Below are 22696 nucleotides of genomic sequence, written 5' to 3'. Positions count from 1 at the left end.
GCAAATGGATTAAAATAATAACCCTTACAAATGATGGTGATTGCAGCATTTAAAATATGCGAGTGGCTTACCTTACAAACTAGGGGCTCTACCTTTAAACTGAATGGGAAAGAGCCCCCCTTGGATGTTCCTGACCTGTATAAAAGGACTCGACCTAAGGGCTTATGATTTTATTTGGTGACATAATTACTCAGTCATTTCTAGTATACATATAATTTATAGTAGGGAGTATCTTATCCTATATATATATATATATATATATGTAACACCTCCTTTCCCACGCCCTGGGAATAGTGTGTATGTAAACGTATAGCAGACTCTTCTTACTTTTCCTGTAGCTAAGAGTGCCTCCACCTGAGTCTTGACAATTGAAATATAAGGAAATGTCTACGGCCACAAACACCAGGGCGAGACTCAAGGAACCCCCTGCCTACCACTAACGTGTGCAGACTGCAGAGTCACAAAATGGTGTAAAAGTCACATTTACTAAGCACAGCAAAATGGAGCAGCTATTAATTTTCTGTATGTAACTGTCTAACGTGTTGACGGAGATTTTAGAGGTGCAAGGAAATTACAGTTTTGCCGTTTGCTTATTTTGCTTTATTGCACTGCCCCCTGACACTGCAGTGTAAGAAGTAACATGCCCCTTCACAAATAGTCAGATGCATTGTATTTATGGCAAACAATACTTAATAACAGGACTAATACATTTTGACATGCTTGACATTCCATCCTGATGTGTTAACTTATGTGGTATAAATTTCAATAGTATACTTTCTATGTTGGGCAAGATTATTTGATACCAGACTAATTGAATATTTGCAATTGGCCCATGAAACTCTGAGGGACTGATTGTTTAAGGAAAGTAAAGCAAGAAAAAGGAGTAACTTTGCACCTGGGCAAAACCATGCTGCATTGGAGGGGGAGGTAAATTTAAAATGTGATGGCAGATTTATAGTTGGGGTACAGCATGTCCTAGATAAACGTTAAACTTCAGTGTACAAATAAGTTATCAAGTATTTGTGTGCAACATGAAAAAACAGCCAGTATTTAACTTATGTGCACAACTTAAAAACTAATTTGCACCTCTTGCATTGTAACATGGTTTTACCCAGAATAAAGCTTACTTATTTTTTGCCTTTCTTTCCTTAATGAATCAGGCCGTGTGTGTCCAAACAACTGGCTCTTATCTCCAGTCCTAGTCTTTCCTTAATTTACTATTCTGTAATTATACAATTTTATTTTTAGCCTGCCAGTGCCATCCAATTGGAGCTGTCAATGCCATGTGCAACCAAACAACAGGCCAATGTCAGTGCAAAACTGGAGTGACTGGTCTAACATGTAACCGCTGTGCTCAGGGATACGAACAAAGCCGATCTCCACATATGCCTTGTGTTCGTAAGTAATCACAAACCAAAACATAGACGTGAAATAGATGTATCTTAGTTGGTTTCCTTGTAAATACTCTTCATAGAGCCTTAAGCAATAAAAGTAAATGTACAATAACTTGAGGGAGGTAGTCTAAAATTAGCAGAAAGTTATGCATAATCTATAAAATAACACAACTGAACTTAGCAGTAAATTAGAGCAATTATTCATATTGCCATGGCTGAACTGTGGATGCTATTTTGTTTTGGTTGTAAGTGTTTTCAATCATTGAGTAAAATGTTCCAAAACCATTAAAAAGTACTACCTAGGATATTTAAGAGAAAACAAATCATAGCAAAACTTTACAAATGATGGAAACCGCGTAATTCAAAATAATTTGATAAAAAATAATTTATATTTTTAGAAAGTATATTTATTATAGATATATAAAAGACATTGGGGTATAGTTACTAAACTGCGAGTTTGAAAAAGTGGAGATGTTGCCTATAGCACCCAATCAGATTCTAAGGGGCATATTCAATTAGCTTTTGGATTCGCGGTAACGCGCGTTGCCGTGAAAAGTGAGCGTTCTTGCGGGTATTACGGTACCGCATTAACGCGGATTTTCGTTCGCAACCCTATGGGCTGCGAACGAAAATCCACGTTATTGCGGTACCGTGTATTACGTTTCGCGGCTGTTCCGGCGCGTTACCGCGAATCCAAAAGCTAATTGAATATGCCCCATACTGTCAATTTGTAGAATGCACTAAATAAATGATAACTAGAATTTGATTGGTTGCAACATCTCCATTTTTTTTTCAAACCCGCAGTTTAGTAAATCTAGCCCATTGAGTTGCTTTCTAAACTGGAAACAAAAGAACTGAAGATGAAAGTTCACATTCATTCTCCCTTCTCTTGCTGTGGTTTCGTGCTGCAGAGCAGAACATACCAAAGAGAGAATGGAGAACAGCTTTGGTACAGGAAAGGAATTTCCGGTGCTGTATATAATATAGAGATGGTCACTGACCCCCGTGTTTTGGTTTTGGATTCGGTTTTGGATCTGGATTACCGTCGTGTTTTGGTTTTGGTTTTGGTTTTGCAAAACCTCCATTGCGTGTTTTGGTTTTGGTTTTGGTTTTGTTTGGTTTTGTTTTGCTATTTTTTGGGAAAATCCATGTTTTTGGGCCTAAATTAACCCAATTTAGTGCTCCAACTGTTTTAGAGACAAGTAATCTAATTGTTGAGGTAATAAATCATCCCAAAAAACAGTTTAATTCTTCGTTGGTAGGCCTATTCCACACACAAAACAGATTGTCTTCCTCTCCATCTATGCATATTGGCAAGGCAGCCATCGTCTTTGAATGTATATTACACCCTACACTTATAGTTAAATATGTAAAGAAATGGAAAAAGCCAGTTTGGTTTCTGTCTCTCAAGGCCCCCCTCCACTTGTATAAAATACCAAAAAATTCAGCCATTATAGACTGTACAATATTAATTGACATGGAGAAAGCCAGTTTGGTTTCTGTCTCTCAAGGCCCCCCTCCACTTGTATAAAATACCCAAAAATTCAGCCATTATAGACTGTACAATATTAATTGACATGGAGAAAGCCAGTTTGGTTTCTGTCTCTCTAGGCCCCCCTCCACTTGTATAAAATACTAAAAAATTCAGCCATTATAGACTGTACAATATTAATTGACATGGAGAAAGCCAGTTTGGTTTCTGTCTCTCTAGGCCCCCCTCCACTTGTATAAAATACTAAAAAATTCAGCCATTATAGACTGTACAATATTAATTGACATGGAGAAAGCCAGTTTGGTTTCTGTCTCTCTAGGCCCCCCTCCACTTGTATAAAATACTAAAAAATTCAGCCATTATAGACTGTACAATATTAATTGACATGGAGAAAGCCAGTTTGGTTTCTGTCTCTCTAGGCCCCCCTCCACTTGTATAAAATACTAAAAAATTCAGCCATTATAGACTGTACAATATTATGAAAAATGGACAAAGCCAGTTTAGGGTCACTCTGTCTATGACACCCTACCCTTAAGGATAAATTGCCCTAACAGCAGCCTTTCAAGATGGTATGTGATATGGAAATGCCACAAGTCCCTTTCCTCTTTGGGGGTAGATTGCACCCTACACTTACATAGAAAGTTTTAAAAAGATGTTATCGGCATCATCTTCAGCTTCATCCTCACCCTCATCAGTGTTATCGTCATCATCACAGACTATCAATTCATCGCCGCTTGAATCCGCCATTAGAGAACAGTCAGTGCTTGCATGTCTTGGATGGTGAAGGCCTTCCTCGTGGAAGATGTAGTTCATTTTTATAAACATCATTTTCTCCACATTTTTGGGAAGTAACCTTCTACGGCGATCACTGACTAAGTTCCCTGCTGTGCTGAACACTCGTTCAGAGTACACACTGGAGGGTGGGCAGCTTAGGTATTGCAAAGCAAGTTTGTACATGGGTTTCCAAATAGCTTGCTTTTCTTCCCAGTAAGGAAAGGGACTGTCTGACATTTCCATATCAACTACCTCTTGAAAGTAATCCTCCACCATCCTTTGCATGTTTATACTCATATTGGATGGACTTATGGGCAAAGTGACACTTTTTTTTGAAAAATCCTTCAAACCAGCCCAGATGTTAAATTGTTCTCGTCTGCCCCCTGTGTCTTCCCTGCTTCTTTTTTGGAAATTTAATTTTTTACGAGCAACAGCTTGAGAAAGTGAAGGAGGACACGTCGTCAAGCCGAGGCCCAGTTCAGCGGCCAACTTGCTGAGCAATAGCTCCTTGCAAAAGTTCACATCTCGCTCATTTACAAGTAAAGACTCAATGTAGGTTTTAAACCTTGGATCAAGCACAGTGGCCAAAACGTACTGATCCGAGTTCAAGATCTTAATAACTCGAGGATCATTGTGAAGCGAATTAAGTACTTGATCGACAAGGCCAACATACTTTGCTGAATTGCTTGCTTTCAGCTCCTCCTTCATTTTCTCAAGCTGCTTTTCCAATAGTCTAATTAAAGGAATGACTTGGCTCAAACTAGCAGAGTCTGCACTGACCTCACATGTCACAACTTCAAATGGTTTCAGCACCTTGCACAGCACTGAAAGGATTCCCCACTGTGCAAGAGTGAAATACATCCCCCCTCCTTTCCCAATGTCATGACTTGTGCAATATGCTTGGATGGCTTTGCGCTGTTCCTCCATCCTCTGAAGCATGTACAGGGTGGAATTCCACCGAGTTACCACCTCTTGCTTAAGTTGGTGGCAGGGCAAGTTAAACTGCTCTTGGAGCTGCTGTAATCTCCTACATGCTGTGGCTGAATGCCTGAAATGGCCTGAAATTTTACGGGCCACCGAAAGCATCTCCTGCACCTCACGGTTGTTTCGTAGGAAGCTCTGCACCACCAAGTTGATGGTGTGAGCAAAACAGGGAATATGTTGGAAATCACCCAGCTGTAATGCTCGCACTATATTGTTGGCGTTATCTGAAATGACATACCCTGGGGAGAGTCCGAGTGGTATAAGCCATGCATCAATCACATCTCTCAGTTTGCGTAACAAATTGTCAGCCGTATGCCTGTTAGTGAAGCCGGTGATACAAAGAGTGGCCTGCCTGTGACAAATGTTACGTAGTGGTGTACATGCTGCTGCTGTTCCTGCTGGTGAAGGTGAATGACCAACCCAGTGGGCTGTCACAGTCATATAGTCTTTGGTTTGGCCACTTCCACTTGTCCACATATCTGTGGTTAAGTGAACAGTGGGCAGAATGGCATTTTTCAGCGCAATCTCTACATTTTTACACACTTTTTGGTATAGTTGTGGAATAGCTTTACGGGAGAAATGGTGTCGCGATGGAATTCTGTAACGCGGACACAAAACCTCAATTAACTGTGAAAAACCAGCTGCGTTTATGGTGGAGATTGGACGCAGATCTAACACTAACATTGCAGCCATGGCGTCTGTGATTCGCTTGGCGACTGGGTGACTGCTGTCATATTTGCTTCCCCTCGCAAAGGATTGTTTCACAGTTAATTGCTGAAATGTAGGACTGCTCATTTTATTCACCTGCCTCTGGGATGACGATTCACCCCCAGCAGCAGCAACAGCAGCAGCAGGACTAACGCTTTCTTCAGAGGAATCAATAATAGTGCCGGAGTCATCCAGCCTTAAGTGGGATGCCGGGCTAACTCCGAGCGCTACTGAGGATATTGATGAGGATGGTGTGGTGGGTGTATTTTGTGGCCGTCGGTATGTCGGTGAGCGGAGGGTCTTAGCTGATGAGGGAGTGCTTGTATTCTTTTGGGAAGAACTTTCAGCTTTTCCCAACACTTTGCCATGAACTCTCGTTAAATGGCGTAACATAGACGAGGTTCCAAGATGGTTAAGGTCCCTCCCTCGACTGACTGTGGCTTCACATACACTACAAATGGCTATACAATTGTTGTCTGGATTTGGGTAGAAATAATTCCACACATAAGAAGTGGATTTTTTTGTTTTATGCCCAGGCATGACAATGGCCTTTTTCTTGTCACGTGCCAGAACTGCTGCCACTGGTGCAGGACTTACACAAACAACCTCATCCTCATCAACATCCTCATTAGCGCCCTCGTCGCCTACACAAATCTCCCCCTCATCCTCTTCTAATTCCAAAGTGGCATCCTCAATTTGGGTATCACCGGCTACACTCGGGCTATTAAGGCACACATCAGCAGAATGCTCACGATTAGACATCCCACTGTTGGATGGACTCTCCACAGGGATTGTTGTCATTTGTGAATCAGAGCAAATATTCTCCTGTAATGCCTCACTGGTATCTTGCAGCTCAGCTTTGACGCGTAACAGTAGTTGTGCACCAATTGTAGGCTGGGTAACTTTTTGGGATCTGCCACTAATAGCCAAAGGTGAAGGCCTCATTCTCTCTTTGCCACTGCGTGTGTAGAATGGCATGCTTGCAATTTTTTTTTTATCGTCACTTAACTTTTGCTCAGTTACACTTCGTTTTCGCTTCAATACAGTAAATTTTTTTTTGGTTTTTGTTTTTTGCACTAATTTGAAAACACTCTGTTGTTTGACATCGCCTTGGCCAGATGACGTACTGGGAACACTAACATCAGGACTGGTGACAGAACCTGGTTGCTCATTTAGATCATATGTGGACTGCTTTGAATCCATTGCGTAGATACTGCTGACAGATATGACTTTTGACAGCCAGAAATATTAATGCACAATTAGGGAGGACACCCCAAAAACACTGAGGAGTGCTAAAATTTATTGAGTAGATACTGCTGACAGATATGACTTTTGACAGCCAGAAATATTAATGCACAATTAGAGAGGACACCCCAAAAACACTGAGGAGTGCTAACATTTATTGAGTAGATACTGCTGACAGATATGACTTTTGACAGCCAGAAATATTAATGCACAATTAGGGAGGACACCCCAAAAACACAGAGGAGTGCTAAAATTTATTGAGTAGATACTGCTGACAGATATGACTTTTGACAGCCAGAAATATTAATGCACAATTAGAGAGGACACCCCAAAAACACTGAGGAGTGCTAACATTTATTGAGTAGATACTGCTGACAGATATGACTTTTGACAGCCAGAAATATTAATGCACAATTAGAGAGGACACCCCAAAAACACTGAGGAGTGCTAACATTTATTGAGTAGATACTGCTGACAGATATGACTTTTGACAGCCAGAAATATTAATGCACAATTAGAGAGGACACCCCAAAAACACTGAGGAGTGCTAACATTTATTGAGTAGATACTGCTGACAGATATGACTTTTGACAGCCAGAAATATTAATGCACAATTAGGGAGGACACCCCAAAAACACAGAGGAGTGCTAAAATTTATTGAGTAGATACTGCTGACAGATATGACTTTTGACAGCCAGAAATATTAATGCACAATTAGAGAGGACACCCCAAAAACACTGAGGAGTGCTAAAATTTATTGAGTAGATACTGCTGACAGATATGACTTTTGACAGCCAGAAATATTAATGCACAATTAGAGAGGACACCCCAAAAACACTGAGGAGTGCTAACATTTATTGAGTAGATACTGCTGACAGATATGACTTTTGACAGCCAGAAATATTAATGCACAATTAGGGAGGACACCCCAAAAACACAGAGGAGTGCTAAAATTTATTGAGTAGATACTGCTGACAGATATGACTTTTGACAGCCAGAAATATTAATGCACAATTAGAGAGGACACCCCAAAAACACTGAGGAGTGCTAACATTTATTGAGTAGATACTGCTGACAGATATGACTTTTGACAGCCAGAAATATTAATGCACAATTAGGGAGGACACCCCAAAAACACAGAGGAGTGCTAAAATTTATTGAGTAGATACTGCTGACAGATATGACTTTTGACAGCCAGAAATATTAATGCACAATTAGAGAGGACACCCCAAAAACACTGAGGAGTGCTAAAATTTATTGAGTAGATACTGCTGACAGATATGACTTTTGACAGCCAGAAATATTAATGCACAATTAGAGAGGACACCCCAAAAACACTGAGGAGTGCTAACATTTATTGAGTAGATACTGCTGACAGATATGACTTTTGACAGCCAGAAATATTAATGCACAATTAGAGAGGACACCCCAAAAACACTGAGGAGTGCTAACATTTATTGAGTAGATACTGCTGACAGATATGACTTTTGACAGCCAGAAATATTAATGCACAATTAGAGAGGACACCCCAAAAACACTGAGGAGTGCTAACATTTATTGAGTAGATACTGCTGACAGATATGACTTTTGACAGCCAGAAATATTAATGCACAATTAGAGAGGACACCCCAAAAACACTGAGGAGTGCTAACATTTATTGAGTAGATACTGCTGACAGATATGACTTTTGACAGCCAGAAATATTAATGCACAATTAGGGAGGACACCCCAAAAACACAGAGGAGTGCTAAAATTTATTGAGTAGATACTGCTGACAGATATGACTTTTGACAGCCAGAAATATTAATGCACAATTAGAGAGGACACCCCAAAAACACTGAGGAGTGCTAAAATTTATTGAGTAGATACTGCTGACAGATATGACTTTTGACAGCCAGAAATATTAATGCACAATTAGAGAGGACACCCCAAAAACACTGAGGAGTGCTAACATTTATTGAGTAGATACTGCTGACAGATATGACTTTTGACAGCCAGAAATATTAATGCACAATTAGGGAGGACACCCCAAAAACACAGAGGAGTGCTAAAATTTATTGAGTAGATACTGCTGACAGATATGACTTTTGACAGCCAGAAATATTAATGCACAATTAGAGAGGACACCCCAAAAACACTGAGGAGTGCTAACATTTATTGAGTAGATACTGCTGACAGATATGACTTTTGACAGCCAGAAATATTAATGCACAATTAGAGAGGACACCCCAAAAACACTGAGGAGTGCTTAAAATTATTGAGTAGATACTGCTGACAGATATGACTTTTGACAGCCAGAAATATTAATGCACAATTAGAGAGGACACCCCAAAAACACTGAGGAGTGCTTAAAATTATTGAGTAGATACTGCTGACAGATATGACTTTTGACAGCCAGAAATATTAATGCACAATTAGAGAGGACACCCCAAAAACACTGAGGAGTGCTAACATTTATTGAGTAGATACTGCTGACAGATATGACTTTTGACAGCCAGAAATATTAATGCACAATTATGGGGGACAACCCAAAAGCGCTGGGGAGTGCCAAATATGAAGAAAAAATAATAAACCTCTATCCTCCTCTCTGCACTAGCGATTTTGGTTAGAGCAATTGCAAGAACAATATTGTATTCTTTCTCTGTCCCTGCTCTAATTAGCCTATGACTACACCCTGCTCTCTCCCTCTGTCAAATGGCGATGGATTGCTGTGGAGGCGTGTATTTATAAAGTTGAAGTATCGCGAGAACCGAGTCCCGAGATCCGACGACGTCACAATGACGTTCGGCCTCGATTTGGATTCGGAATTGGCGGGAGAGTACCGAGCTGCTCAGCTCGGTACTCGGATACCCAAAGTTCGGGTGGGTTCGGTTCTCGGAGAACCGGACCCGCCCATCTCTAATATAATATCACAAAGATGAACATACCAAAAGATCAATGGAGGCAGCTTTAGTATAGAAATTTAATTTGTTGGGCTATATATGTTATCACAGTGTGGGGAGGACAATATAACTATAACAATGACAAACAAAAGAGTTTATGGAGAAGGTAGAGGATACAAAAAAACTTGTGAGAATCACCTCTGGTTCCTCAGGCCTGTGGGATAGTTCAGCTTTAGATCCTAAAAATATGTAATCATTACTCTCCGACCGTTATAATTGATATTGCTCGTAGATGGTTGGCATGGATTTATCACTGATCTGTAGCAAACTTTTCACCTATGAATTGTGCTACTAACAACATTCTCTCCAGATCTGTCAGCAAAATACATTACTGCGTTTGATACAGATTACCACTTTCTTTTTGCTTCAATCATGTTTAGGGATTCAAGAGGAGATGACTACAACAGCAGCTTATTCCCTGGAGGGGAAAGCAGGTATTTATAATATAGCAATACAGGTATGAGATCTTTTATCCAGAGATCCACTGTGAAGAGAACTAAAAGAAAAACAGAGAGGAACAAAATATTACTGCTGCTTGGTGACATAATCATTAAATGCCTCATTATATAGTCACTGACAGGAGCGCTGCAAATGATAAAGAGGACAATAATGCTAAAGATAGCATTTTGAATATTCTTAAATGTGCTCTAATAGACATATGCATGTTGCTTCTATTTGTGGAAAAACTGTTATCCAGAAAGCCCCAATACAAAGTATTCTGGATAAAAGATCTTATAAATGTATATGCGACTTTCAGCCTTTTATAAGTTGGCATCTTTGTACTAAGGATAATGTTTGCATTTTTATTTTAAGGTACCGAGTGCCAGTCATACTGTAAGCCATCCCACAGTCGAGTACACATGAATCTACGCAAGTATTGCAAAAAAGACTATGGTATGTAAAGCTAAAATACTCTGTATCACTGTTGCACCACCTTTTTATAGCCTTTTCCCTTTACAAGTCCTTCATGTCTATATGTCATGTGCACTAACACCAGAGCTCGCTTAATTTGTTAAATTTAATTCTATGTTTAAGCATAAGTTCTAAAAGTGTATATTTGAGTCACAGTAAGTCTTTTAGTTATTTAGCCTTTAGAAATGTATAGTGTTAATGTTATTGCAAGGATATGCATAACATTAAAATAAATAAGGATTGCATGTTCCCCTGACATGCCATAATTATTTCACTGTCAATCTGCACGTAGTGTTTTAACAGCAGAATCAATTTGGTGTGACCAGGATCACCAGCAGGAAACGTAAGCCTCTGTGCGGAGGCAGCTTCTCACCCCTGGCTGCATGCACATTCTCACAAAAAGCTGGCAATGCAGCTCAGCCATATGCCCTTAGGGGGTGTGCCTGCATGGACCCACACATCCTTAGCAAATGTTTTTGGGTCACGGAGTCACTTACCATTGCTTTTCCCTCCGCCTATAATCCAGCTTCTCTGGGTCCCCAAACTTCTCTTTTGTAGTTCCAACACCTCCAGATGGCAGGCACATGGCCAGGTACCGTTCCCCCAATCCATACTCATGGGACCCCTGAGTGTGACAGGGTTAAAGTGCCCCTAATCACTTTAATGAGGAGGCATATGAGCATATACTTGCTTTAGAACGCTGTGGCTTACTGGTCAGAAGTTCTAAAACTCCTGTATGTCATTGATCTTAGAGGGTGATTTAGAATTGCACGTAAGTTCCTTTGGACTGCATAAATATGCATCTCGCATTAAATTTGTTAAATTGAGCAAGCACACAGTTTGTGCTAGTGTTTTGAGCTTCAAGAGGTATTCCTGAGATCAGGGCCATTCCTGTCTTTCCCCTCTACAATCGTACTAATTGCTACTGCGAGCCTGCTCTTCCTCTCTCACAGGTCCTTATCTGATGCGCCACTCTGCAAATCCATGCTCTGGCTCTCTATTTTAGCCAGAATTCAATTCACGTTTCTCATCCTCACATTCAAAGCCCGCACCAACTCCTCCCTTTCATACATCTCTGATCTCATCAGGAAGTACACTCCCTCTCACCCTCTGTGATCTGTTTCTGATCTACGCCTCTCCTCCTTTCTGGTTACTCCATTTACTCCCATCTTCAAAACTTTTCCTGTGCTGCTCACCAATTACGGAATTCCCTACCCCACCTGACCAGACTCGCTCCAAAGCTTCAAACGTTCAAGTGCTCTCTAAAAACCCACTTCTTTGCTCTAGCCTATCCTACCCATAACTTATACTACTCCCTCTGCATGTTCTACTAGCTCCAGTCTCATGCCCAGTCAGTGTTCCGCGAGCTCCTATGGTCTAGATATGCTCAGGCTCAGTTCCCCGAGAACCGAACACACCCGAACTTAGCAGATCCGAGTACCGAACCGGCTCAGAATTGAAAACGAGGCAAAACGTCATTGTTACATCGTTGGATCTTGCAAGTTTTGGATTCTATAAGTACTGCCTTCCACGGCGATCCAGCGCCACTTCACAGAGGGACACAGAAGGGGTAGCACAGTTCTTGGCAGTCTCTAGTGCAGTTGGGCAGTGTAGAAAAGAAAGAGCAGGGGTAGCAGTGTTCTTCAAAGTCTCCAGTGACATTCAGGAGAGCTCCATTGCTCCATTACAAATTGCCATTGCCGAAATAGAAATAATAGGTTTGGCATGTTTGGTCTTCTAAACCTGCAGTCACATTGTACTATGTTATATAGGTAACAAACAAAGAGGAGAGCTCCATTGCTCCATTGCTAATTGTCATTACTGAAATAGAAATAATAGGTCTGGCAGTCTTGGTCTTCTAAATCTGCAGTCTTTGAAAGTGTATGAAAATAATATTGTGACCTGTGAGGTGGTCATAACTGACTGCAAATGACTTGAATTTAGTGTTATTGAGATTAATAATAATGTAGGGGGGAAAAAAAGCAAAAATATGTGATTTTAGCAAAAAAAATAGGCATTTTAGAAAAAACATCCAAAACCAAAACCAAAACACAAAGTTAATCCAGATCCAAAACCAAAACCAGAACATGGGGGGTCAGTTAACATCTCAACTATGGTCTCAGCATTTCCCTCTCCCACTAAACTGTAACATCCTTTGACTCACGTCTGTACCCCCTTCGTCAACCTCTGCACTCGTTCTGTCCAGCGCTGCAGAGTTTTGTGCCACCTTACAAATAAATATTGATGATAATAACAAAGTGCAGTACAGTAAGGTTGTGCAGATGGAAGTTAAGTATATACCACTAAGATGCGTCTTCCTTTGGGTTATATGTGTCTTTGAAATATGTTCCTTACCAAGAGTAAATTCTGCTCCTACACTAGAAGGATGCAGTTTGTGTGTTGATCATGGTGATAGCTGCATACTTGCTCCAGAAAAAAAATCCAAAACAGACACTAGATTTTCAATGTAGTTCTTTAATATTATCATTATTTTACTATATGCTGACAACACATATAATATCACTGGCGATCTTGTATAATTAGCCCAAATACTTCATGTGTGTCACTTCAAAACAAAGACAATACCCATAGTGATCCAATCATTGTAGTTTAGATTGTTATTGGACATGCCCACAAGTCAAGTTGTATGATGAGATCTGTGGGCCTGTGTGAGCAGATCAGATCCTCATGTGGTCAGGAAGTTATTCGATCTCTATGTCTGAGTAACAATTGTCCAGATTCCGTTCAATTTGAAGACCCAAGTGCATGCTCAAATTGGATTGTGATCCTGAAGGTCAAGATCAGACTGTGTGTGGCCATGTTAAGTGTTTTCTTTAGGTTAGGGAGGCTAAGCAAAGCTACACAAGTAAATTAAGCAATTTATATGATATAGTGAGGCATAGCTGCAATTCCCTCACAGTCTCTTGTAGAAACAAAGAGGAGTTGAACATATAGGGAATCCAAATCAGTAAAGCTTAAAGAAAACTATTAAAATGCTTGTGTACATGGTACAGACTGTAAATGTCATAAAACCAAATACACAGGCCAAAACTGGTAAATATAGTGTTATAAAGAGTGTGTCATATAATTGAATTAGTACAGTTTAATGACATTTGGGTGTGAGAAAGTACATGGTTTTAGGCATGATTGGCATTATGAAGGAGAATGGTATAAAGGAAGAATATTATCTATTTTTTTGAAAGATAGGCGTTATTTTTTACAATTCCTTTTGGTCCCGCCCCCATGATGCGATTGGCCTCGCCCGGCCCCCTCCCGCCCTCCAAAATGGCGTGAATCACCGAGAATCACGTCAAATGAATGAAACCTAGGATGTGGGAGAAATGCCAGCTCGCCCGAATTTCGGGAGTCTCCCGGACTTTCCGGGAGAGTTGGCAAGTATGCATAAAATTCATTTGTGTAATTTTGTAGAGAGCCAGGAAGTGAGGGTGACTGCATTTTGTAATACCCATGATTAAAATTAACATCAAGCTGTTTGTCTGCCTGCTGCTGGTTAGGAAACCCTCCAAAGACCATAAATAATTATATACATCTGCTTCAAAAAGGGAAATATTTGCAGAGGCGCAAGATTGCGAAAATAAAGTTTTTCAATTGTGCAAAATTGTATGATTTTTTTTGTTCATTAATATTATTATTATTATTAATTGGGTAGCACAATTTAGACTGTTAGCTCCAATGGCGCAGGGACTGATGTGAATGATTGCATAGAATAGCAGCTGAGTGTGCACTAGATGACTGTCCTACCCACTGCAAGTCCTATTGGGAGAAGGCGCTATATAAATAAAGAATTATTATTATTATTATTATTATTATTATTATTATTATTATTATTATTATTATTACTAAATTTTGTGTTATTACTTTTTTCCAAAAATGTAAATATGATGAACCTGGTTCCAATATTTGTTTTGGAAAAATGATTCTTACAGCCCTATAATTGCTTAAAATTATCTAATAAAATATATATTAGATTATATTAGTTTAATTGTCACCTATACATAATGGACAGATTAGGTTTTAGGATATCGAAGCTATGGATATTTGCCATCAATGACATTGCTAATGACATAGGACTTTATAATAAAATGTGAATGTGGGCTAATCTTAAAGTTTGTCACGATAGCCAGGCTGTTTTATTTTTTTAGGATGGTCATTAAATGAGATGTGACCAGTTTGCAGGATCTTTTAGATGCTAATAGATTAATTAGTAGGAAGGAACAACTGCATTCCTGTGCTTTTATGCTGCTCCCTGCTTGGTCTGGGTCAGTGTCCTCCCAGCAGGTTCTTTTCTTGATCCCACGGGCACAGCTTGGATAAGATGACTGAAGGATCATCATTTCATAGGATTAGTTAAAGCCATGGTTTTTGAGAAAATAGGGATGTTAGGGTGGGAAGGAAAGCGTATAATGAAAGGCAGAACGTGTATTAGAGATCGAATCCCAAATCCTGCTGTGTAAGAAGAATATTTTCAACAACACAAAAGGAATTACCAAGTTAAGCCGATTTCCTCTTGATTATTATAAAGAAGTGAGGGCAGAGATAGAAAAGAGACAAGAAGTGTGAAAACAGTGGGCCAGACTTAGAATGACCACACATTGCACTCTATACATAGATTTAAATAAGCATTAGGCAACATTATACTTTCTGCAACTTGTCTTGAGCACCTTTAAAAACCTTTCGGGTTTCTTTCAAGTTAAACTTGTTATTGAAATATAAGACATGATTATTAATATGCATCCTAACTTTTTCCAGCAAAAGGGTTAAAATATCTATGGGGTGGCCTATGGGCCACTACAGCTCCTTGTGTTCCAGGGCAAGCTCCCTGTAATGAAAGGGATAAGGGGCCCTCTAGAATCAGTCAGAGGTGAGAGAAAGAGAGAAAAAGAAAGGAATTTCTCATGATTGATCGTCTTTATGTCATGACCAATAAAGCTAAACAGTCTTCAAACAAATGATGAGCAATGGAGCAACCACTCAAATTAAAGGCATGAGGTCACAGGTTAAGTGTGTGCAGCCACCCAAGGTGTGTGTATATATGAGAGCAGTACCGCACACCCGTCAAACATGCTGTCAGTCTAAAATAAAAACTTAGCAGACGTTGCTCGAGAATATGAAACACTTGCACTGACATGAACAGACAATGTTAATTCAGCAGTAACTTCCCTTTCTACAATTAATATTTAGAAAGTATAATCTACTTAGGGAACAAAGTTGATGGCATTCTACTTTTTTTTATAAGCTTTTAGTACCCTGGCAGGACATCTCTTAACCTGGGTACACACTACAGAAAATGACTGTCAGATGCAATTTCTGTAACAACTGAAAATCCCGATGAGCATGTAGATTTATGTGTACACACCTACACAATTTACCTTCAGACCTGTGCTCTTCATCTGTCATAACCATCAGCTGAAAAGATGGTGACTCTGCACACTCCATAGAGATCTGCCTACACTGCTGTTTGTGAGTGTAGACAGACTTTCACATTTGCCCGACATCGTTTTATCATTGATTGTGATTTTTATTGCATTTATAATATCAAATCAAATGATAGGATGTGCTTTGGTACTATAAAACATGATCGTGGGAGCGCACACACTAGTGCGATATTGGACCTGACAGTCGTTTATTGTGTAATTGGTTAAAAAATAACTGTAGTCTATACCCGCTTTAGACTAATTCCTCAACAAGATTGTCACAATTGTGACAATGGAATAAAATCATTGCTTTCCCAAATTCACGTTATAACTTCAGAAGGGTTCATTCTAATAGCTGTTTGTAAGCAATAGATGCACAAAACCATCTAAATAAAAAGCAATATTATCGCAAGTTGGAATGTGAATGCGCACTGAGCAAACAGAAGGTGCTTAGCGCTTAGCAAGATGCTCTAATTTGCTATGCTGTGCTTGAAACAACCCCTTATTAACACTACAGGGACTATAGTAAAGAGATATTTTCTATATATAATCTATGGTCAGCAAAACATATTGGCATGAGTTACTCAGTCCAGAGATTCTCATTTCTATCTACCTTTGTATTTATTAACAAACATTTTCACTTTCTTACAATTCGTTTAAAAACAGTTGGATCTTGAGTTTGGATTTTAACATGTATGACTGGCTTAATGGCTGTTTAATCAAAAATAGACACTGTAATCAAGGTTGAAATGTTTAACCTTCAGCATCACCCTATTGTTGACCCAAGGAAAGGAAAACAAAAAAAACCAATTTATCTCAATTGAATGAAGTAGGGATAATTACTGACACAAATAGCAATCAAATTTCTCAGTAGATCAACATTACCCAGTGTTTAGATAGCCATAACTGTGTATTCCCTGAAACTAAAAAGTCTGATTGTCTCTTGAAAGCATCTTAACGTTCAATGTAAGCCATTTAAATGCAGTGGTGATTGCAAATCAATGACCAATATCATTATCATATTTATATGAAGAACCGGTTAAAGAAAAAATACATTTTAATTTTTTTAGTTTACCCAAGTAAATATGAGATTATTTGGGATAGATGGGACTTTATTTTGATAACTTAAAGAAATTAATAGCGTTTTAGGCTAAAGAAAGGCAAACAAAAAAAATTGAAAGACACTTTATCATGATTCTGCCCATGAGTACACCCCCAGAAATAAAGCCAAAGTTATAATTAGCTATTTATCCCATTTATAGCAATACAAGAAATATATACTAAAGGTCTGATGCAGTTGTTGTGTTCAATAAAAAAAACCTATGAATTGACTAATGATCTGGGGCCCGATTCATTAAGGATCTTAACTTGAGAAACTTCTTATTTAAGTCTCCTGGACAAAACCATGTTACAATGCAAGGGGTGCAAATTAGTATTCTGTTTTGCACATAAGTTAAATACTGACTGTTTTTTCATGTAGCACACAAATACTTGATAGCTTATTTGTACACTGAAATTTAAAGTTGATATTTGTGTGCTACATGAAAAAACAGTCAGTATTTAACTTATGTGCAAAAGGAAATACTAATTTGCACCCCTTGCATTGTAACATGGTTTTGTCCAGGAGACTTAAATAAGAAGTTTCTTAAGTTAAGATCCTTAATGAATCAGGCCCCTGTGGTTGTTTATTGGTTGTTTGTTGATTGAGTCTACAGTACCTCAGCGAGGAGCTGCAGCAATGATCAGGATCTTCCAACAGTCTATTTCCCTAGTCATTCATATTTACATACATACATCTCCCATATAAAGAAAAATGAGTAGATTATTTACATATTTTTTTTGTTGCTTTTTACAATTTAGTGCCCCAAACTTTGAAAGAACTAATCATAACATGCCCATATGTATATCTAAAAGTCAGAATATAGACACTATTTATTCAGTTTAAAGATATAAATACATGCTTCTTACATGGAGTTTGATTTTAAATATAAAGAGCTCATTTTCAAAATTAGATAATATCTATACATTTATACTTGTACATTGAGTTACGTATTACTGAAATAACTTTTATATGCAATTTAACATAAAGCTCAACAAAGTATATAGTACCACTTATCTACACTAACCAGTAAACCAGTAAATTCCTTGCTAATTATCTAATGGGATTTTAATCTACATTTGAACTGTTGAGACTTGGGGGTATATTTACTAAACTGCGGGTTTGAAAAAGTGGAGTTGTTGCCTATAGCAACCAATCAGATTCTGTTTATCAATTATTTAGTACATTCTACAAAATGACAGCTAGAATCTGAATGGTTGCTATAGGCAATATCTCCACTTTTTTAAACCCCCAGTTTAATAAATATACTCCTTGATGTTGGGTTTGGATTGTTTTTTTGTTCAAATAAAGGAATGTTCTGCAAAATTAGATAAGTGGGTTTTGTTGCAAAATCTTTCTGTAAAATGTATGTATATATGTATGGTTGTTGTTCCATAAAATTACAAACTAATACCAGATATAGCAACACATTTACCCAAAATTATAAAAAAAAAATTATTTGCTTTTAGTAATTAATTCCCTTTAATGGGTTTATTCTGTCTAGTTCATCTTAACATGAGCTAAAAGTCAAACATTAATCTAAACAGTAGATATCCTTGAAAATCAGTTATCTGATATGCCACTGTACTAATTATATCCTTTTACAAGCTAAATGTTTTTATTCCTATTGCTGTTAGTTTTTTATTTCTAGATGTTGGAACCTGAGTGTATTGGTCACATTCAAAACTTTATAATTAGTAAGTGTAGTAAGCATTATATTTAATTGAAATGAAAAATAATCATAATAATTTCAACAAATGGATCACCCGGAGAAGAAAGCTAACTGAGCCCTTGTAATTGGCCTGAAGGCATATAAGCACCCAGAATGTTAGAGATCCTACATTGGTGCCCTGCAAGAGTCAATCTGTTAGCCTGTGTAAACACTAGTTTATGGCCAATCAAGAGGGGTTTAGAGGGACATCCTGGGTTAAGGAGAGGTTATATAAGCATAGGTGGTGTTCTTCCTCTTGTTTGTAGAAATTTCCTCACCCATCCAGTCACTAATAATAGTTTGTAGTTTATGAATTACAGCAATAACCAGTATGTTTTTCGTTCACAGTGGTCTCAGTGTGGCGGGAAAGCATGTCATTCAGCAGTAATAAATGACACATTTGTGTGGCAGTGGAGCAAGCTCCCTTAAAAGGGCAGCTCATCGTCTGTAACACTTCACCCTCTGGGGTATTTATGGGGCACTGAATATGCGGGTGGGTCCCAGGTACTGAGACAAACGAAGGAGAGAGGAGCTTCATGGTCTAGAAGCTTCTAGGGAGCGTTAGGGCATCATATTTTTGGCACGAGGACTCGTGTTGATTGGCCCAAATGTTTTCTTCACTGCCACTTAAATTGATTTATTTCAATAAATGTTGTGACCTCTCTACGCCAAGTAAGCCACCCGTTTTTATTAGCTAAGGGGACATTTGTCAAGGGCTTTATGTAAAGTGTAGTATGGCTTAGATGCTACGCGGCTTAGGGCCTGATGTAGAGTTGGATGCAATTACACTTAAATCGTTATTGTAAATTACATTCTGTAATTTACATAGGAATCTGAGTCATGCCCTCCCCCCCAAACAGCACTAGTGTTGGTTAAGCTGTTTCGGGGGGGGGGGGGGGGGGGGTTTACACTGTTTTTTTAAAAATGTAATAATTGTTTTTCTTATTTTGTATAATACAACAAGGTCTGTGCTGATCGTCATCTGCATTTTCAGCACAGAACTTGCAGAGATACCTATCTGTGGCTGCTTCCAACTCAGTATAGCATCTAAAGAGCTCGAACATGCCTTTACATTGCTAGGCTGGGCCACCACTACCTCTCCCGTCCTGCCTCTCTAAGTGTAGAGAGGTGCAAGGGGGAGATCACCCAGTCTCCATGCGTAGTTGCTAAAAATGGTTTTTGCGCCTAGGAGTTGGATTTACATCCAACTCTACATGAACCCTTAGGACCTCATTTAGAGTTGGACGCAAAATCCGTGTAAGAAGTGTAGGAGTGGGAGTGTGCCGCAGTTTGGTAGGGTATAACGAGTGGCAAGCAACCCCAGTTCTGTCCCACTCGTAATACCCTATCGAGCGGCGAGCAGTTCCTGCAGCTAGCTAACTGCTTGCGCCACCTAATTCCTGACGCACAGCTTTAGCCCTTTTTTGACGTGTGTTGCGTCTGCGCCTCACTGCAACTAGGATTTATTTACATGGTCACGCCTTCACAATTCCACGTTCCTCCCTTTCTCTCGTAGTGTTTTTTTTCTGGATGCGCCTAAAACGGAATTTGTGTCCGACTCTAAATGAGGTGCTTAATGTTTATTGGCTGCTTTTTGACAAAACAAATAACAGCTTGCACAAGTCCACATCTTTCTGCATTAAAATAATTTCTGCATGGTTTGTAGTTCAGACCACACTCCCACAGATAAATATGTGCTTTTTTTACTCTGTGATTTGAATATGCTTATTTCCCATGTGAGGATACAGGTAAAAACAAAAGTTTATGCTGGCAAAATAAAAAAAAACATTATGAAGTTTCAGAATGTGGAGAAATGTATTCTGTGCAAACATTATATAAAAGAGCATTATTGTCTATCAAAAGCTGTATGTTTAGCAACTTAAATAATATACATGAAATAAATGATGTGTTTATACTTAATTAATTTTATATATCGTACTCTTTTTTCAACTAAGTTATGAGGGAGATGCTTCTCTATATGTGCCATGGTGGGTGACACATTTGCTGACTTGTTCTGCAGAAATACACTATGTAGATTGGTGAATTTAAGGGGAGCATCAGTGATGTCACAGCAGCTAAACTGCTATGATCTGCTTTAAAATCTCAATTTTCTTCCCTGTTTTAGACAGATGTCACTTCAGCTGTCTGTAATACTATTATTACATTTTACTTTTCGATAAAAAAGTTGAATGTTAAACAGGTAGAGTGCTACAAATGGATCATGTGCATCTATATGTGAGAGAGGGAGAGTAGTCCAGAGAAAATTTTTAAATGACTTTGCACAGTGGGGCTCAATTAGAGGAGGACGCATTTTCACTTTTAACGTAATAAAGTGTACTGACCTGCATCTGTTGGATGCACAACAAGATGTGTCCAGGACAAAATCAGTTGCATTTGTACCAGAGGTACATTTAGTGTAACAAGTGTATATACTTATGCCCCACAATAACTTTGAGATGTGGCTTAAGTGTGTTTGTCCACAATATAATAATGTTATGAAGTGTCATATGCATGAAAGAATATATGCACAAGAGAGAATATTGTCCTGACAGTTAATAATACATGCAAAATTTGTATTTTCAATAAAATGTAGACAAACACTTTCATGCTGTTCTCCATTAAAAATCAACTCCCTGAAGTTGTCAAAAGTGAAAATGTCTATAGATTTCCCCTGGAAATGCATACATTTGTATTCAAGCAGTGACTGCTGTTGTCATTTTTCAACACACATGTCAAACTGGCCTGTGGGCATATCTTTATTTTGGTGGCTAATCCTGATTAGCCATAATAACCATAATGTTTATATAAGTCATAATGTTATGTATTATATTAGGCTTTATTTATAATGTTTATAATGTTATGTTGTCTATGATATGTGCAAGTAAACTGTATTTTGATACACTGGTATTCATGTCTGCTTTATATATTACAGTTCTCCGAGCCCAGCTCTTGTCTATGGAGAAGTCCGGGGAGTGGTGGCAATTCACAGCCACGGTGCTAACAGTATACAGACAGCGGAGGGTACCTATTCGCCGTGGAGATCAGCCTCTGTGGGTTCCAGACCAGGATTTAGCATGTGACTGCCTCCGGGTGCAAGTGGGCAAGTCTTACCTGATTATCGGTAATGATGAAGAATCTCCAGACCCAGCACGCCTGATCCTAGATAAGAATAGCCTTACACTTCCTTGGCGTGATGTTTGGGCACACAAACTCAGACGATTTCAACAGCAAGACCGGCGTGGAAAATGCAGGGTGGGATAATTAGTAATTTGTAGCTTTACAGATGATGATTAGTGTCAGTTGTCTCAGACCAAGATCTCATTTAGATTGAAACAATAGTGATGGCTAGTTAGCTGCAATTATCGCTACCTCTATATTAAAAAAACTTGCCAACTGGAATATTCATCAACAATTTAATATGTATAGTAATACAGTGCAAAACATATTACTTTCTGTTATATGTTTGTAGAAAAATATGCTGCTTTGTTTCTTTTGCTGTTTGAAATACAGATTACACTTTGTGTGATGGCGTGATAACTCTTTTGTCCTTTGTCTCTCAGTCGGCTGCCTATAAAATACATACCATAAAAAGTAAACAAAATATTTTCTCAGGGCTAGATTTTCGACCTAGCTACCTATATATTGTAAACTCAATTGGTATGCCTTTCAGTTAAAACTAGAAAATATGTTGAGGATGTAGATGAAATTGCATATAAAATGTCAAGAATTCTGCGGGTGAATGTAGGCAAAATTAGCAGGTTTATGAATGTCAAGGATTTATAAAGAAGTGGGTAAATTCATTAGGAAAAATGTTCCCTCGTCCTTTAGATACATGTGGGTAAATGTCTTATATAGCTAGTTGAATCTGGATTTTTTTTTTATTAATATACCAAGCTCTCATTCAGTTGGTTTGTAAATCATTATTCATTTTTTTCTAATGAAAACAAAGCATATTCTAAAGTTGTTTCCCGATTTTAGCCAATTAATTTAGCTTTGGCTT

At 38.6% G+C, this 22696-nt stretch overlaps 1 protein-coding gene across 1 annotated transcript in view; it reads left to right on the top strand.

The window, feature by feature from the left end:
• The window catches only part of LOC142106909 (netrin-1-like), a 79915-nt gene extending 57698 nt beyond the window's left edge, over nucleotides 1-22217 (top strand). The window contains exons 4-7 of the mRNA XM_075189961.1: nucleotides 1249-1398; nucleotides 9920-9973; nucleotides 10353-10433; nucleotides 21629-22217. Coding sequence (XP_075046062.1) covers nucleotides 1249-1398; nucleotides 9920-9973; nucleotides 10353-10433; nucleotides 21629-21957 — 614 coding nt within the window. The 3' untranslated portion in view covers nucleotides 21958-22217. The remainder of the gene's footprint in view (nucleotides 1-1248; nucleotides 1399-9919; nucleotides 9974-10352; nucleotides 10434-21628) is intronic.
• The last annotated feature ends 479 nt before the right edge of the window (nucleotides 22218-22696 follow it).

This window comes from Mixophyes fleayi, chromosome 11, assembly GCF_038048845.1.
Source record: "Mixophyes fleayi isolate aMixFle1 chromosome 11, aMixFle1.hap1, whole genome shotgun sequence".
In the NCBI taxonomy this organism is placed as follows: Eukaryota; Metazoa; Chordata; class Amphibia; order Anura; family Limnodynastidae; genus Mixophyes; species Mixophyes fleayi.
This window is presented reverse-complemented; position numbering and strand designations above follow the sequence as displayed.